Below are 17,974 nucleotides of genomic sequence, written 5' to 3' on the forward strand. Positions count from 1 at the left end.
TCATCCCACGCACATGTCTCTGATATGACAGGAATGGCAATTAGGCTGGTAATTATAGGATGCTCGTTAATGCTGCAGCTCTCTGGAAGGGTGAAGTGGCACCTGACGGAGGAAAGGAAGGTGGGGACTGGTGCTTGGTGTGCTGCTGAGATGCTGGGACAGCAATTTGACCCGCTTTGAAGCTCAGCTGCAACGAGGATGCAACACGCCGAGAGATGGATCCGTGCGGACGATTGCTGAGGGAGGGTCTCTGTAAGGGAAAAAGAAGTCCTCTTGCCGGGGAATTTTCTGAAAGCGCACGGGCTGGGCACTTCATGTGCATGCAAGTGCCGGAAGCATAAAACGGAAGCATGAGCCAGGCACAAGGCCTCAGTGGATGCCCAAATTTATTCTGTACTGGGTGATTTGTTCCCTGTGCTGCCAGCCCTTCAAAGAGATCCCTGACACGAAGAGAATGTGTCAGGGATCCCGACATTCTGGTCCTCACAACAACCCTCAGAGGTAGGCCCGGTGACGAGCGGAACCGGCCCTTATTTATTCATGGAGCCCAGATCTCACATTATTAGCCCACGTTGCAGAGGGGCAGGTGAGAGCATGAAGGGTAGAAAACCCAAGTCCTCCCAGTGATGTCGTGGCACAGCTGAGATTTGAGCTGGCCGCTTGGAGAGCAATCCTGCCCAGGCCTACCTGGAGGTCCACCCCTGGCATTCAGGGGGACTTACTCCAAGGCAGGTGTGCAGCAGATGGTGCGCTGTGGTGAACAGGTCCCCTGAGTCGCCGTGCAGAACCCTTGTGCCTCAAGCAGGCTGCACTGGGCATTGTTCCTCTCAGAGGCACACCTGAGCGTGGGCAGTGGTGTGAGAGACGCTGAAGGCAGTGCCTCCGGGCTGATCTCCCAGCAGGGCCACCCAGGGTGGTCCCAGGTCAGAGCTCTCCCTAGAAGCAAACCTGAGGCTGCCTTACTTTGGACACATCCTGAGAAGGCCCTGGAGGACCTTCCTGCGAGGGACAGCCGCAGGCAGGAGGAGGAGGACCCGACATGAGATGGATGGACTCCGTCAAGGAGGCCCCAAATTTAGAAGAGCTAAGCCAGGGCCTCCTGCATCGGACGTTTTGGAGGACTTCCCTTCGTAGGGTCGCCGTATGTCGGAGATGGTTTGGTGGCCCCAACAGCAGCAACCTGGTGCTTTGTATGCACAGCGCAAGGACTGCCGAGCAGTTGGGAATATCTGCTCATTCTTTCCTTCTCTCTCTCCCCTCTTCCCACTGCAGTATTTCTGGCTGTTCGTCCTGTCGCGAGGCTTGGTCGGCATCGGCGAAGCCAGCTACTCCACCATCGCCCCCACCATCATCGGCGACCTCTTCACGAAAAACACCCGGACACTGATGCTCTCGGTCTTCTATTTCGCCATCCCTCTGGGCAGGTACGGGCGCTGCTTGGCTCTTGACGCGTGTGTGCGTGCGTGCGTGTGTGTGTGTGTACCTCCTATATTCATTTGCTTGTCCATTTTGAAGATGTCGGCCCTTGTTGCTCCAGCTGGTGCTAGGCAAGTCCTACGAACCCCGTCAGGAATCGGGGAGCTGCTGCTTTTGGGGGCAACCCAAGTTGGACTTTGAAGCCCCTTTTGGTTGACCTGTCTGGGGGGTGGTTCACATGGGGAGGAGGGGCTTCCTGCATGCATTTTTCAGACATGCCCACTTGACCCCCTTTGGGTGAAAAGGCACATTTGCTCAAATAGGCATTTCAGAGCACACAGGTCAGAGGAGGGTATATGCACTTTTCGGCAGTGACTGCAGATTCAGAGATTTGCCCCAGACAATCTCCAAAAAAGCTCGCTTGCTTTCGTTCCTGCTCAGGATTGCAAAGAGGACATGGCCACAGGACTTACGAACAAAATCAAAATTCCCCTGCATTCCAGGGGAAGGATGTTTCATCTTTGTATTGTTCACCATTCAAATATTTGGATGTAGTGTCATGGTCTGGGACTCAGGTGATCCAGGTTCTAGTCCCCACTCAGCCATGAAGCCAACCGGGTGACTGTGGGCCAGGCGCAGACTCTCAGCCCGACCTACCTCACTGGGTTGTTGTTGTGGTCATAAGATTGAGAGCAGTAGAATTCTATAAGCTGCTTTGTTGTGAGGAAAAAGTGGGATATAAATCTGATGTAAGCTGAATGATGAATGGTATAAGCTGCCTTGTGTTCCTAGAAAGGAAAAAAAGGCAGGATATAAATCTATTAAATAAATAAATATTGGATTGATTTAGAGCAGTGTCTAAATCTTCTAAATATTAAAATAATAGGGCATCATGGAAGCCACTTTATAGTTTCACAGGAGCTCTTTATTAATATTCTGAAGCCAAACGAAGTTGACGTAACAAAATAGGAATCATTTTTACTGTTATTTCTGTTCCATTTTGCTGCCCTGTCTAATATTTTAAAGTTTTTCAGTGGTGAATGCAGGACGAAGGGCAGAATACTGACTGCTCAGTGGATCCTTATAGTTTCTGTAGGGTGTTCGTAAAGCGAATGGGTCTAATGACCCATCCAAGACAAAGTCATTCCAAAATAATTGCTAATTTCTTTTAATTGGTGGTTTTATAGTTAACATTGGCTGCTGTGCAACTCCAACGCCTATTTCTATTTTTACTCTGTTTTATTAATGGTGTTGTAAACTGTCCCGAGATGTCTGTGAAGGGTCAGTATGGGAGAGGTTTAAATATATACGTACATACTTACATACATTGGATTGCAAGCAATACCACTTGCAAAGAGTATATTGCAGCGGGGAAAACTCCCTGTGAGAGATGCAGCTGAGCCCAGAGTGAGCAGCCGAGTCAAGCCGGGTGTTGACTGAATCGCAGGACAGGGTGGGGAAGCTCAGGCTGGCAGGCAGAAGGCTCCTCTCCCAGGGTCCTAACCTGCCCCTCCCCACATGGTCCCAACCATCCATTGTCTGGCGGGGGCCCTGCTTCTGTGCCCTTTCCCCCCCTTCTGCAACGTCAAAATATTTCTAAGGCTTCATTACATAGAAACATAGAAACAGACGAGCTAGAAGGGGCCTCCTGGGCCATCTAGTCTGACCCCCTGTTCCAGCCGCTTCCGCTCACGACATGCCCACCATGTGCATGTCCAGCCTATCCTTGAACACCCGCACCGATGGGGCCTCAACCACCTCCCGTGGAAGCCCATTCCACACCCTGGGGGTCCCGACTGTCAGGAAGTGCTTCCTGGCATCCAAATGGAACCTGGGTTCCCTGAGCTTTGCTCCATTGCAGCGCATCCTGCCTTCCTCTTCAGGGGAGAACAGGTCTCTACCCATCTCCATGTGACATTCCCTCACAACATATCCCCTCTGAGTCTCCTCTTCTCCAGGCTGAAGGGACCCAGTTCCCTCAGTCTCGCCTCATACAGCTTCCCCTGCAAACCAGCCACCAACCTTGTGGCCCTACGCTGCACTGACTCCAACCTGGCTATATCCTTCCTGTAATGAGGGGCCCAAAACTGAGCACAATACTCCAGTTGCGGGCGCACCAGAGTCGTGTAGAGTGGTAGTAATACCTCTCTCGATCTAGAAGCCACACTTCTGGCTGTGCAACCAAGGGTGGCGTTCGCCCTCTTGGCCACAGTCAGGAAGGGCTTCCAGCTGCCTGAGACTTTGTGGCTGCCTTTGTGGCTGACCGAGCAGACAGCTTCAACAGTCGGGTGGGATGGACGAGTGTGGCGAGCCGAGATTTCTCCTTTGCACACACACCTGCCAGTCCGTTTTCTTTACAAGCGCTCTTTATGGCCTCCAGTGCAAATCACCCAGGCTGCATCTCTGAGCATGCACAGAATGGTTAGTTAAATCCAGTCCAGTGGTCACTTCCGGGAACTGTCCTTAGGAATGCGCCTGAGCCCCACCCCTGCGGGAGAGGCTCTTTGGAGGCAGGCCTGCCTCCTTTCTGCTCGTCTAATTGGGCCTCTTGCCTTGACTGGCGCCTTGCCGCGGGGTTCAGCTCAGAGGGAGGGGGCTGGTCCGTGCCTGGGAGCTCCTCGTTTCCTGCCCCAGCCCCAAATCCAGCTCATTCCCAGCATCCCTTGACATGCCCTTCAGCTGATCACCTCCACCTGCCCCCCTTGCTGCATCCCAGCCCCCCCAAATCCTGCCCCCCAATTTCACCAATACGTCCTCATCACTCGACTCTGAATCAGTGCCTGGGATGCGGCTGGTACCTTGTGGGAGTGTTTTTGCCTGTCATCCTTCCTGCTCCCAACGACGAGCAATAAATACATTGAGTAAAGGACGACACTAAAACGGGCCCTGTTTTGCCGCTTTGGCAGTTAGCGCCGGCCGCATGGCTTCGGTTCAGCCCACCTCTTGAATGCTTCCCCCGGGGCGTTCTCCAGGGGGGCTTCCCTTCCAGCTGAAAGACACTTCTTGTCCCTGCCGTAATGGCCCAGCTGACCCTGGGATAACCGAAGGAGGGGTATAATGTGGCCCTGTTTTCCGGCACGGACCCGACCGGGTGGCTGGCGGCTTTCATCACCAAGTGGCCATGCCGAGAACATGGTCCTCGCCCAGCCTTCAGGTGGGAAAGGCACCAAAGATGGCTGGAATTCCACACCGATTCTTTCAGACTGTTACAGGTGCAGTTGCTGGGAAGCAGTTCTGCAGGGCAGGATGCAGGAGTGCCCCAAATCGGAGTATCTTGTGCAGTGTTCCCATTTTACAGGTGGGGCAATGGAGGCTGGGGGCCAGGCTTGCCCAGGGCCGCCAGAGGAGGCTGGGCTCACGCGGGGATTGGAGAGCTCAGCTCAGAAAGCAAGACGGCGCTCCTCGGCGGCGCTTCCTTTGCCGTCCGGCTTCCCTTATCAGCGGCGTGCATGCTCCCCTTCTCTGCGCATGAGGAATGCAAGGACATCGCAGTGCGTGACCCTAACCTTGGCAAGGTTACAGACAGGGTGGGCACACCGGGTTGGGCTCCAAATTCCAGCCGGCCGGCTCGTTTCCTGCGGAGAAGCTCGGCACGGCATGTTTATTTCCACTGGGGAAAACCTTTCCAGCAATCAGCAGCTTGACAAAACATCAGGATGGGAACCACAGTAGCCGAGGCTGATAACGTCCAGCTTTCACACAAAGGCTTGAAAGCATTCTTGAAGAAAGCTCGTTAGGGAGAAGCATATTCTGCACCTCGTAAGCCGGACAGACAGGGGAAGCTTTTTCCTGAAGAGTGCCGGGAAACTCCATTTGAAGCATGGCCACCGTTGCCACCTTCTCAGTGCGCTTGTAATGGAGCATTTGGTTCTGCCAGCGCAGCCTTGCAAACAGGCCCACAAAAGCCCCCGGAAGCCCAGAAGCCGGATAGGAAGATGTGTCCCCCAGCAAGGATTTCTTAGATACATACACACAGTCCCCAGGTCAAGGACGAGTTCCATTCCTGAGATAGTCTTTAAGTCGAATTTGTGTGCAGTCAGATCACTTTTATAAAAAACATATAAAACACTGAAGAAAACTCCCATATTCACTGAAAGAGCTTAAGCACAATACAGCATTTTAATAAGGGTAATGATACAGTAATAATCAAGTCACTACAGGTACTTGAGAAAGGGAGAAAACATCTGTATGTATGTGTGTAGCCAAACACTATAGTTCTAAAAATAGTTTAGATAGAAGAAATAGTAAAAAGATGATTAAAGGTTCTTGCACTAACATTAAGCCTAGCATTAACCAGGTGATGATGGACATGGGACTGGTGCTGGAGAGGCAGAGTTTGGTGTTCCCACTTGGCCTCTCGCTGCTTTTTTCCTCCTCCCACCCTTTCCCTCCTTCCTCTCATCTCTTCCTCTCTCTCTCTGCCTGCTGCCCGCAGGCACCCACTTACCAGTCAAGGATGAGGTGGGGCTTCCCTGCTGTGGAGGGTGTTCTCCGTTTATAAAACATGTCCAAAATCTTCCTTCTTTTCAGCATTTCCTCAAATCTCTGCTGCTTCGGAATGGGGAGATATGAATGCTCTCTTGGGTTGGGGTTTTCCTTTTGGAGCATTGAAGTTTCTGCGATTCCCTGACGGTCCAAAAAGATTCAATTTGGGGGACTGGGAAATGGATGCAAATTTGTCCTGCATTCACTGTCCTGCCCTTAAATTGGGACAAACGTTCCCTCCATTTATTTCTCAGCTATTAAATTTGCATCTGTTTCCCAGTCCGGAAAAAGCACAATTATTCCCCATAGTTTAATTTTTTTAAAAAGCTTGGAAGTGAAAGGATGGAATTGTGCAAATGGCAAGCCCAGCACCAGCCTCAGTGGAATTTATATCAGCCCCCCCATTCCGTTAGTGACCCCCCGTAACTGCAGCAGCAGGTGTGCCCAACAGGGGTGGAGGGAGCTGATCTCTCCACCTCCTGCAGCAGCTGGAAATTCAAGACAGTGCTAAAAATGGTACGGGACAGATATAATTGCTAGTTCAGTTCTTAAAAGCCAGAGGATTACTTTTGAAAGCGGTGGTAATGTTGCCACCCTCTGTCTAGTGATCCTATTTTGCTACCTTTCCGTTTTACGTTCCGATCGGCAGTTGACAACCACGCTCAAATTAGCCATGAGGAAGTCTCGCCCTGTCAGTTTCCTTTGACGGCTGAAACTTGCAGGGCCGTTGACAAGCCAGGGCTGAAGGGGCACGCCTGTGGCATTGCGGAAGGGCAGCTACAGCGGCAAAGGGTTTAAAAACCTGGCGAGCAGAGTGGCACGATTTTCTGGGTCTGAAAAAGTAAGCGGGGAAAGTTTTGAACTGGTGGTGGGTCCTCCGATATGCGGCTTGGGCATCGGTGCAGGGGCTGGTACAGGCAAGGGGATTTGCCGCTCCTGCTGATCCACTCTCTAGCTGCATCCTACAACTTCTGATGTAGTCAGTCTGCCAGGTTTAGACGATATAACAATCCGTCACCCATCGGGGTCAAACATTGCTGAGGACAAGCCATGGTGTGTCAGGGTGGGTTTTTGCGCAGAAATAAGCCATCCTGCAGAAAGATGTCAGATGACATGACAATCTACTGTTGCTCGTTACCTGTGATGGGTTGCCATGTTTTTGAACCCAGTCACTGGCTGGATTCAGACAACAGTTAACCCGCACACAGGTTGAATATGGGTTAAGCATAGGTTGTTGTGTCGGCTGAACCCAGCCACGGTTAATCATGGCTTATCTGTGCACAAGCATGTAACAATTTTATACCATTTGAACTATGTTGGCTTCCAGCAAAGAATCCTTTGAGTTGAGCTTTAGTGAAGGTGTTGTGCTATTGTGGTTACAGATCTGTAAGCTGTCTCTTTGAATGATTGTTCTCAGTAAAAGGATAACGATGATTAAACCAATGAAAACAAATGCAAAGCTGTCTTTATCACCTTAAGGACTAGAAATCTTTACTTTTCAAATGAGATTATCAGGGGCTGAATTTTGCCTGTGATACCAGTAAAGGTGTTTGTGCAGTTCCTGGGACTGGTTGTGCAATCGTGGAATATGCACAATTCTGGCTGTTGTCAGTTGCTTTTACATTAATGAACACCCAGAATATATCATACAGCATTACATAAATGCATGTTGTGGCCACATTTTCATCTGAGTAGGTGTCGGATGAGCAAGTGATTTTGAAATGCTGTGCTGTTTTCAGGCTTAGTTTTTCCCTACGTGTTTCAATGAGTGCATCAGGAGCCATTAGCAAACCCGATGGACTAGGAACTTGAACAAATAACACTTTTTTCTCTACCCCCTTTTAATGTTCTTGCTTTGTATTCTAGTGGCTTAGGATACATCACTGGATCAAGCGTTAAACAAGCAGCTGGCCACTGGCACTGGGCCCTGCGGGTGAGCAAAAGACCTCCTTTCCCCGTCTCATGTGCTTGTTTAAACGTCTTAAATGAAGGTCTGCACCTCTTTGCCTTGACTCAAGCCTAAAATTAAGCCGAAACAACATAATTAGTTGGGAACAAAAGGGACAGGTTGTTGGAGTGGGGAGAGCCGCTGCTTAGGACTGGAGGCTCACCAGAGCTCTTTCTTGTCCCCACCCGTTTTCCATCTCCCATAACAGTCTGTCAGCACCCCATGTGCAATGAATGCTCCCATTAGGTTTTCCAGCCAGCCACTCATGGCCCTTTCTGGGATACTCCATTCCATCCCTTCCTTATTGACTTTCTGCCCCTTCTCCCCATGCCAGGCAGTTAGCATTTGGCTGCCACTGAGAATTTTCAAAATTGCAATACTTTGGGGACTTTATCCATCCCCCAATTCTAGTGGGTTCTTTCTCCTAAAGACCATTTATGTATTCATGTAGCGATTCCTTATTTTTTTGCTCTCCCTTTTCTCTGCAAGGAACCCAAAGCAGCTTACATACACAACCCTCCTATTTTTCCATTTACCTTCACAACAGCCCTGTAGTGTAGGCTAGGTTAAGAATCTCCAGGGAACTGGATGCTCACTGGGAGACTTTGGGCCAGTCTCAGACTCTCAGGTCAGCCTACCTCACAGGGTGGTTCTTGGGAGGACAAGATGGAGAGGAGGAGGAGAATGCTGGAAGCTGCTTTGAATTCCTTGACAGGAAAAAAGGCGGGATATACAAATAATCCATAAAACGTTTGACTGTTCTCCCTTGCTTCCCGTCTCCTACAAGCAGCATGTCAGGGAAAGATCTGAGATTAAATAATATGGAGCAGTTTCTTTCCCAGATGCTATATACGTACTTTTCTCGCTAGAATGGGAACAAAATCTGCTTTAGGGCTGAGAATGCTTCCGGCTTATGGCAGATTATTGTCAGGGCAGGAAAGCAAAGGTAGGAGAATTCTATCAACTCAACTGCTCTTAATTCCCTTTGCTGTCATTAAACACAGCCCATTTTTTCCTGTTTTGAGGGGAGGCGCACACTGTCTCACTTTGCATTTATTTTTCTGCACCAAAGCGCTCCATTTCCTTCTATTTTTCCCCTCGGGGACCTTGATAAATATGTTGGGAAGACTAATACACAATGCAGATGGCAGACAGAAAGGTCTCTGGGCCAGAAGAATAGCCAGCAGGAAACAGGACGGCTAAACTGTTTCCTGACCTTTAACCCGGCTTGGTCTCGTGGCACCAACTTCGGGGCTTTTCACTGGTGCATTTTGCAAAGGCGAAATCTCAGCACTGGGTACCATTTGTTGGGGCTGGAACCCTCTCCTACCAGACCTGGGATAAACATCCCATTCCATGCCCGTTAAACCAGGTCTAACATAATACGTAGCATCTCTGCTCTGCAGATTTCCCCAATCCATGTGTGGGACAGCAACTTCCAGTATGCTGGCTGGGAATGATGGGAGTTGGAGTCCCACACACGGGGGTGGGGGCACAAGGTTGGAGAAGGCTGCAGTTGCAGGTTCTGCAGAAGATCTCCCCACCCCGGCTGAGGATCAGGGAGTGAAACCAGTGCTTCCAGAAAGCTTTGATCCGTTAAATAAGCATGCTCAGATTAACTGGATTTTAAGCATTTCAAAATTGCCTTCAGTGCAAGTTACCTTATAAAAGCTTCAGATTATAATCGTGTCACTTGATATATTTGCATCCCACCAAGAACATTCTAATGGCCTGTGCAGTTCTCTCCCCCACCATTTGCTCTGTACAACAGCCCTGTGAGGTGGGATCACCTGAGTGGGGATTAGAACCCAGGTTTGGTCCAGCCTTGGAACTGTCATGACACAGGGTGCTAAGCAGAGGCACATTCCCATTTGAATCTGCATATAAAGCCGATTTACGGACAACCTGGGGCCTTCAGATTCATGCAAGTCCAACATCTGTCACCCCACCAAATTGGCCAGTGCCAGGGATGATGGGAGAAGTAGTCTGAAGTATTTGTAGGTTGCCCGGTTTGCGGGCGCTAATCTAGATTTAAAAGAGAGGGTGTGATAGGGAAGTGAGGTTAAATTCATGCATCTGCTTTGCATGGCTGATGCTGATATGCTTTGTGTACATTTCGTGGCTCCTGAACCTGTTTGCATTGGGGCAGGGGACTCTAATGAATGGAACAACCTGAAAGGCACCCCACACCTTTTCTTTGCAATTATTATTATTATCATTTCAATTTGCAGTTATTTATTATGAATTAACCCTGCAGCCAAAGCTCACTGGGAGGTTTATAAAATACAATAAAAATGCAGATAACAGCAAAACATCATAAACATTGCAATACACAATTTGAAAGCCAAATGTAAAATGAGATTTAAAAGGCCACGTCAGCGAACACAAATTAAATCACAACCCCTGTTAAGCAACTGACATAATGCTCTGGCAAGCTATTAAAGCTAATTCAGTGCATTCTCATTAGAGAACAGTCTTAACCTGGTGCTGAAAAGATGGTAGAATTGGTGGCAGCTGGGCTTCAGCAGGAAGCTTGTTCCAGAGCAGAGGGGGCCACCACTGGGAAAGCCCTGCTCTTTGTTGCCAGCCACTGAGCCTTGGTTCGACGTGGCAGTCAGAGGCAGTCCCCAGATCTTGACCGTAGTGCCTGGGGAGAGGGCTAGAGGAGGGCAGAGGGGTGTTACGGCGACCCAGTAACCTGACCCTTCTCCTTCCCTTTGCTTCCAGGTCTCTCCCCTTTTAGGCATGATTACCGGGACTCTCATCCTTATATTTGTTCCAGCTGCTAAAAGGGGGAACGCTGAGCAGCTGGGGGCCCAGCTGAAGGCGCGGACCTCGTGGCTGAGGGACATGAGAGCCCTGATCAGAAAGTAAGCAACCCCTCGGATCTTCCTTTTTCCACACTGGGCTCCCGACCACGTTGGGTGTGGGGCAGGCCGTCCCTCCAGACAAGCAGCTAGTCCCAGTAGACAGCCTAGTTCACTGTCTCCAGCTTGCCCAGCCATCTCCTGTTGCAGCCCGACACTGGTCCAAGGGGCTTTTCCTCTCCCAGTGGAGCTCTGCTCCTTCTCTGGGGGAACCACCCACACCGAACGACGGCCCCCGGGGGAAAGCCACCACAGGTGCCTGCTCTGGTATCACAAGTGCAAAATTGCTCGCCGTTTTGCTTCCCACGGGATGGCCGCAGCGGGGCTCCTTTGCTCACCCCACCTCTTCCGTCTCTTCAGCCGCAGCTACGTGTTCTCCTCCCTGGCCACCTCGGCCGTCTCCTTCGCCACCGGGGCTTTGGGGATGTGGATCCCCTTGTACCTCCACCGGGCACAGGTGGTCCAGAAAACAGCCGAGACCTGCACGTCACAGCCCTGTGGGACCAAGGACAGGTGAGGCTTTGCTTGCAGACGTCCCAGGTAACCCACCACTCTCCTGCCAGCCGTCACAGGCCAAGCCCTGGAAGCGGCATTCTTGCCAGCCGGATCTCCATGGAGTCAGTGCATTGCTGTTTGCAATGGCTGGCTCAGCCGGGTTTAGTTTCATGTCTTGCTTTTCAGCGTCCACCTTGGAGGTTTCTCGGGGGCATCCAATTGGCTGCACAAGATGGTGCCTTGGTCAAATCCAGTAGCAATTTTCTTAGGTCACAGCCCCTGCTCAAGAACCCCAGCTATCTGAGATTCATTGACCAATGCCTCGTTATGGAATGAGCCTTCCACTCATTTCTGGTGCGTTAAACACACCCTTCAGCCATGGGTTACGTGTGACTTTTAGACTTACTGGAATCGCAAAAGGGTTTGAACCTTCCTGAGGGGAAAGTCAAAGGAGGATGCTAAACTCTAAATAAAATCAGCTCATAGTCTTTCCCGTACCAGCTAGTCATCAAGGGCTTTTAATTTAACTTTTGCAGTCTTCATCAGGGCCCCTGTCATAACAACTCTGAGCCTTGTTGTTGTTTTCTCTGAATGGGTTCGTGACAAGCGGTTTTTCCAAGGGCAGGAGACAACTGCAGAAAACAGAACCCTGGAGGTGCAATCCATTTTCAGTGAACTGGTTGTGCTGAAACGTATTTACATATTGTAGCACTTCAGTCAAAGGTGTATTTTCTGAGCCTCATGTCTATTAACTCTTAATTAGGAGAGAACTCAGAATTCCCGTGCAAAACACTCAGAATATCCCCAGAGCCTTCCTTTTCAATGTCGCAGTTTCCTTGATCGGGTCTCTTAGCAACTCGTCCTCGCCACTCCACTCTGCTATCGGAGCTCCCACCTGCCTCTCACTGGCTTGCCTTATGTGCCAAAATGAGAACGACCTTTATTTTAGGAACAATTCCCTGTCTTTAGCTTAATCTTCGGAGCCATCACATGTTTCACCGGATTCCTGGGCGTGATTACCGGGGCCGGAGCGACCAAGTGGTGCCGGTTGAAAACGCAGCGTGCGGATCCTTTGGTGTGCGCCGTCGGGATGCTCGGTTCGGCCATCTTCACCTGCCTGATCTTCGTTGCGGCCAAAAGCAGCATCGTGGGCGCTTACGTATGTACCGCATCTGCATTTCTGCGGCATTCCGTTTTGCAACGGGTTCTGTCTGTCGGTCGGTGCTCTCACCCATCCGTGCTTCCATGCGGTGTTGATTCCACTTCTGGAGGATGGAGGTGACTTGGGCAAGATGGATTAATCTGCTTGCAGAATGAACCCACTGCTCCCTATCTAGAAAAAAATCTGTGTAGGAAACTGACAGAAAAATAAATCAAATGTTTTGTAATAATATTTACAATCAAGTGACAGCAATAGAACTGTGGCTAGTCTGTCAGGAAAAGCTTGTTTAAATAAGAGATCTCTGTGGGATTTCTCTGAATCGTAAAGAGAAACAAAACAAGGTTGATCTCTAGAAACACAACAAGATTAATCTGCACCTGACTTCAGCAGGCAGGGAATTCCGCCAGGAGGGAGGCCTTACGAAGAACGCCACTGCGAAGCACCGTGACTCCCCCAGAGATTAGATTCTCCATCCAACCATCATTAGGAGTTCGTCCTAATGACGAGCATGTTCCTTGCACGGGACTCCCTTCCAAAGGAAGTGAGGGGGTTGGCTATGAAGAGGAGGCCTTTCGGGTGGTGGCACTCTGCTTGTGGAATGAGCTCCCTAAAGAACTGGGCCGGGCGCCTGCTTTGTATATCTTTCAGTGCCAGGTTTTCAGCACCGCCTTTTACTTTTCCCAGCATTGTATGAACCCAACTTTTAAGCTCTGTCTTCATAGATCTTATTTTATTCCTGTACCTCTGCCATGCTTCTGTGCTGAATAATGGCAACAGCAATTATGCTTTTGTGCTTTTAATATAATTTGCGTGCGTCTTCTTAACTTTTGTTTAGTTTTAACTTCTGTTAACTGGCCAGAGAGCCTGGGCTGTTGGGCGTAATGGAAATGAATTAAATAAATAATTTTAAAAGATTCGGTCTCCCTCCAACCACATCGACAAAACGGGCACGTTTCCATGTGAATCTTGAAATAAATCAGGATGCATCCGACATCAGAAGCATTGACGTGGGTGTCTCTTGTGCTTCCACACCAGGTTTGCATCTTTATTGGTGAGACTCTCTTGTTTTCCAACTGGGCCATCACAGCTGACATACTCATGGTAAGTGGAAAGGGGTGGCCGTTCAGACCGTTTTGCGAGGACTGTCCATCTTTGGTGATTTTGTGGCCACACCGGCCCAGAATTGGAGCACCCCATGGACCACCTTAGAAACATAGAAACAGAGCGAGTCAGAAGGGGCCTCCCGGGCCATCTAGTCTGACCTCCGGCACCAGACGTGCCCTTCTTCCATTTGATTCTACAGCAAGGTGGGATGGGGAACTGGCGGCACTCTGATGTTGGAGACTACAATGCCTATCAGCCCCAATGGCAGGAATGATGGGAGCTGTCTTTTCACAGCATCCGGTGGGCTGCAGTTTCCTCATCTCAGCATTAGGCAGAGACAAACTACCAATCCTCCTAGAAAAGAAATGATCAACCTGTGTTTAGACAGACAGCGTGGTGCAGTGGTTAGAGTACTGTGGGGTGATGTACAGTCAACAAAGTCCAAGCTTGCCAAAATTCTCCTCATTCCACCTTGAAGGCCAAAATTCAAACCAGATTGCCAGCTTTGTGTTTTCCTTTACATAAGGAAATCCACATGTATTTTCCATCAGCCATGCGCATCTTTGAAATACGTGCATTCTTTTCCCAAACAGCATTTTTTTTAAAGCAAGCATTTTTTTCATGTGTGCTTTGAAATGCGCACATGCTGTTGAACACACGGTCTGCGGGGTCTTCGAAGCACCCAGCAAACTCGCAAAGGCATGCATTTCAACCGCAGCTTGTAACCGGGTCTGTGTTCAGCCTGGAAGGTGCAAACCGCATAAACACTGGCCAAAGCCAAGCCAAAATGAATTTTTCACACATCACCCCTTCTGCTCCAGATGGGGGGCAAGAAGCCACTCAGTCCAGGAGGAAGCCACCTCTTTTCACCCAAAGAACTCATTCCTTTGCAAAGAATTTTCTGGGGCAGCAGGGCTGAAGACGAAAGGGGCAAGGTTAACAGACCCCCCCCCCCGCCAAAAAAGAGATAAACCCAGCATATTTTTGTATAAATACTTCTGGCTACTAAGTCTTTCAGAATGGGGAAAAGGGGCATAAAAGACAAGGAAACAGCAGCCAATGGATGTTTTGGAGAAAAGTAGGAGCAGAAGGGACCTGGCTGGGGGTCTCCCCCTCCGACCGCATCCTCTCCCTGGGTTTTGACATCTGCTCCGGAATGAGATAAGGCTCATGCCATTCCTGGGATGGGTCCGCTTCACTTGGGGTGGAAGGGCTTAGTGGTTTCATTTATTCATTTATTACAAGCATTTATATCCCGTCCTTCCACCAAGCGCTCAGGACGGCTTACAAAATATAAAAATACAATATAAAACCTCAATTAAAAAATATAAAAGGAGGAAAAAATAGAAAATGTGACTGTGAAGAGAAAAAAGAAAAATTCTAAAACGTCTAAACCCTTGATTATTCAAATAATGGTTAAATGAAAAGGTCTTAACCTGGTGCCGGAAGGAGTTTAACGTCGGCGCCAGGTGGGCCTCTCTGGGTAGCGCATTTCATAGTCTGGGCGCCACTGCAGAGAAGGCCCCGCTCCGGGTAGATCAATGATACGGATGCACCGTGCTAGGTTTGCCATGAAGAGTGTCACTTGGCTTTTGTGGTGTCCGGGAAGTCCTTTCCCACAACCCGAGGAGCCCCAGCCTCCGCTTAACGAGCCGAGCTGGGCCAGGACCATCTTTCCTCGCCTTTCCAGAGGGCTGTGCGCCACGAAGCTCCATGCGGCCAGGGCGATCCCGCCCCGCGCCAACTCCTGGCATCCCTCGGCAGGGACGTTTGAGCCGGCTCCTGTGGGGCGGTTTTGGGTTTGGCTCTGGTTTAGCATTGCAAATGGCAGTTCAGTCTGTCCTTGGCTCCCTCTCCAGACTTGGGGAGCAGCAGATGTTAGGCCAGATGCTGTCTCTGCCCTTTGCCTGCACGCACACACGCTCGCACCAGGACAACCATCGTCACCCTACCGTACTAACATAGAAACAGCGTGAGGCAGAAGGGACCTCCCGGGCCATCTAGTCTGACCCCTGGCACCAGCCGGCTCCGCTCACGACATGCCCTGCATGTGCACGTCCAGCCTGTCTTTGAACGGAGGGTTCAAAGCAGAGGGTTTCCCCAGCACCGTGGCAGACAAGCCCTGGCCAAACTGACTGCCTGCCATTCCCCTTCTCTTCCTCTCCCTTTCGTTCTCCATAATTAATCCGGCGCGTTCCACACGGGGCAGAACGGTCCACCGCCTCGGGCGCAGGAAGAATTTTTAGTCTGGGGATTTCTTTGCATGCCTGAATCTCGAGTGTTTGTTTCTGAAACCTGCTGCCTTGGAAGCTTTTGCTGCATAATTTATCACGAGTAAATAACAGTGGAAGGAGTATTTCCTGTTTAGTTTAGATTACGTGCAGGTAAGCTGTGCCTTGGCAGAAAGCTGCTTCGAAGGGATGTGTTCCGCTTTTCTGCCATGCAGGATGGGGCTTCTAGCATGGGGGCTTCTCCAACCCGCCCTCCGGATGTATTCGATGACACTGCCATTATCCCCAGCCAGCAGGCTGCCTGGGGATTATGGGGTTTGTAGTCCAACACATCAGCAGGGTGCCGGTGGAGTAAGTCTGGGAGTCTGCTTCAGACCAGGGCTGGAGAAACTCAGGTTCAAATCCCACTCAGACAGCTTCCTGGAAATCTTGCATTGGTCACTTGACCCTCCTCTGAGCCTACCTTGCAGAGTTGCTGTGAGCTCTTATTGGGTGGGGGAAGAATTGTGTCAATCATCTTGAGCTCTTTGGAGGGAAGTTTGGCTAGACCATAGGTAGAGAAGTCTACAGTTAGTTTATTTTTATTTATTACAGTTAGTTTAGTCCTTGTTTTAAAAATAATTTCATCTGGCTGAAAATCTGGCTTCTGGCTGGTAGCAAGTGGCTTTTAAAACATTTTCCACTGGGTGGCGGAGCCTGCAGTTCTCCTGCGAGGGTGCTGGGACCCTCTGCCTGCTTGCATCCTGGCTTGAGGTGGGCTGCCGCAGGCGCACCATTGGTGTGCAGGAAAGTCCGTGCCCAGGAAACCAAATAAGCATGTTTTCCAGGTTAAGAAAAGATCTCCCAGCTCAATTAATAAGCACAGCCCTTCCTCTGACCTTTTGCTTCTCTCGCACGTCTTTCCCCCTGCAGTACGTGGTCATTCCCACGCGCCGAGCAACCGCAGTGGCTTTGCAGAGCTTCACGTCACACCTTCTTGGAGACGCTGGCAGCCCCTACCTGATTGGATTCGTAAGTTCCATCTCGGCATACCTGGTTTTGCGGGGTTGGCGCAGCATTTTGGGCCTCCTGGATGGCCCGGCCATCCACCCAAATTTGAAAGAAAAAAGGAAGGAAGGCAGGAAAAGGGGAGAGTTGAGACCTGGAAGGTCACCGTACCTTCGAGTCATTTCGCCTGAGGTGCACAGGGGTTCGTCCTCTGCCAGGAATTCTGCTGTTCCAACAGAAATGTCTAGAAACGAAAACAGATGAGCCAGAGGTGCAAAGCACGTGCAGAAAAAGACCGTTCATCCAGCTGCATCAATTTATTTATTTATTTATTAGATTTATATCCGCCTTTTCTCCTTTCAAGCAACTCCAGGCGTCTTACATAATTCTCCTCTTCCTCTCTATCTTATCCTCAACAACAACCCTGTGAGGTAGGTCGGACTGAGATGCTGTGACTGACTCCAAGTCCCCCAGTTGGCTGCATGGCCGAGTGGGATCTAGAATCCAGACTGGCAGATTCCCAGTCCCACGCTTTTAACCACTGCACCACACTGCCTTTCGCTGATTATAATTTCTTTCCGCAAGTGCCCACGGGGAAAGGGTCTGGGGCACACGGCCTGCTGCATAGTCGAGGCGCCAAATGAAATATCTGGGCTTCCGCCTTGGTAGACCATTGTGCGTCAGACTTTTGTCCCTTCTTGACGTCTGTGCAGGGGTGTCCGGCACAGAACCCGCTCCCCACCTAGACACTTTTGCCCCAGAAACACCAGAGCTTGAACCCAGAGCCTTCCGCATACTTTGGCCCCCTTGCAGTAACCGCCCTTTCTGGAAGGACTTTGGCATCTCGTCAATCAATCAATCAATCCTTAATTCATTCATCAACCAGCCACTAAATAAAGTACAAAATCACAATCAGTTAAAAATAAGAGAAATACAGTACTAAAAGATTACAATTATTAAGACAAAAAAAATAAAAGAATTCTGGTAGAACATGTAGGGTTAATTCTGCCGTGCAGTGTACAAACTACTGAACAGTATTTGGGTGTAGTCAAGGAGATAAAATCAGATTGATTGGAGAAAAATAACTTAAGATAAAAAGAACCAGAGTAACTGGGATCTTTGGAAAGGAATAGCAGTTCCTGGCAAGCACCTGTCTATGGAGAGGGGAGTGAAGAATAGTGAGCTGAAGCAATTCTTTTGTTTCTCCCCACACAATCTCTGTCCAAGGGGTATTTGTGGCATCGCACAGACATCTCTTCAAAACAGCAGAGCCATTGGA

General features: G+C 49.8%; 1 protein-coding gene across 1 annotated transcript in view; it reads left to right on the top strand.

The window, feature by feature from the left end:
- Positions 1 to 17,974, top strand: part of SPNS2 (sphingolipid transporter 2) — a 113,910-nt gene that overhangs the window by 75,306 nt on the left and 20,630 nt on the right. Inside the window, exons 5-11 of the mRNA XM_044430365.1 lie at positions 1,273 to 1,424; positions 7,768 to 7,834; positions 10,577 to 10,719; positions 11,077 to 11,229; positions 12,181 to 12,370; positions 13,409 to 13,474; positions 16,621 to 16,719. Coding sequence (XP_044286300.1) covers positions 1,273 to 1,424; positions 7,768 to 7,834; positions 10,577 to 10,719; positions 11,077 to 11,229; positions 12,181 to 12,370; positions 13,409 to 13,474; positions 16,621 to 16,719 — 870 coding nt within the window. The remainder of the gene's footprint in view (positions 1 to 1,272; positions 1,425 to 7,767; positions 7,835 to 10,576; positions 10,720 to 11,076; positions 11,230 to 12,180; positions 12,371 to 13,408; positions 13,475 to 16,620; positions 16,720 to 17,974) is intronic.

This window comes from Varanus komodoensis, unplaced genomic scaffold, assembly GCF_004798865.1.
Source record: "Varanus komodoensis strain SLA01 unplaced genomic scaffold, ASM479886v1 scaffold20_1, whole genome shotgun sequence".
Lineage (NCBI taxonomy): Eukaryota > Metazoa > Chordata > Lepidosauria > Squamata > Varanidae > Varanus > Varanus komodoensis.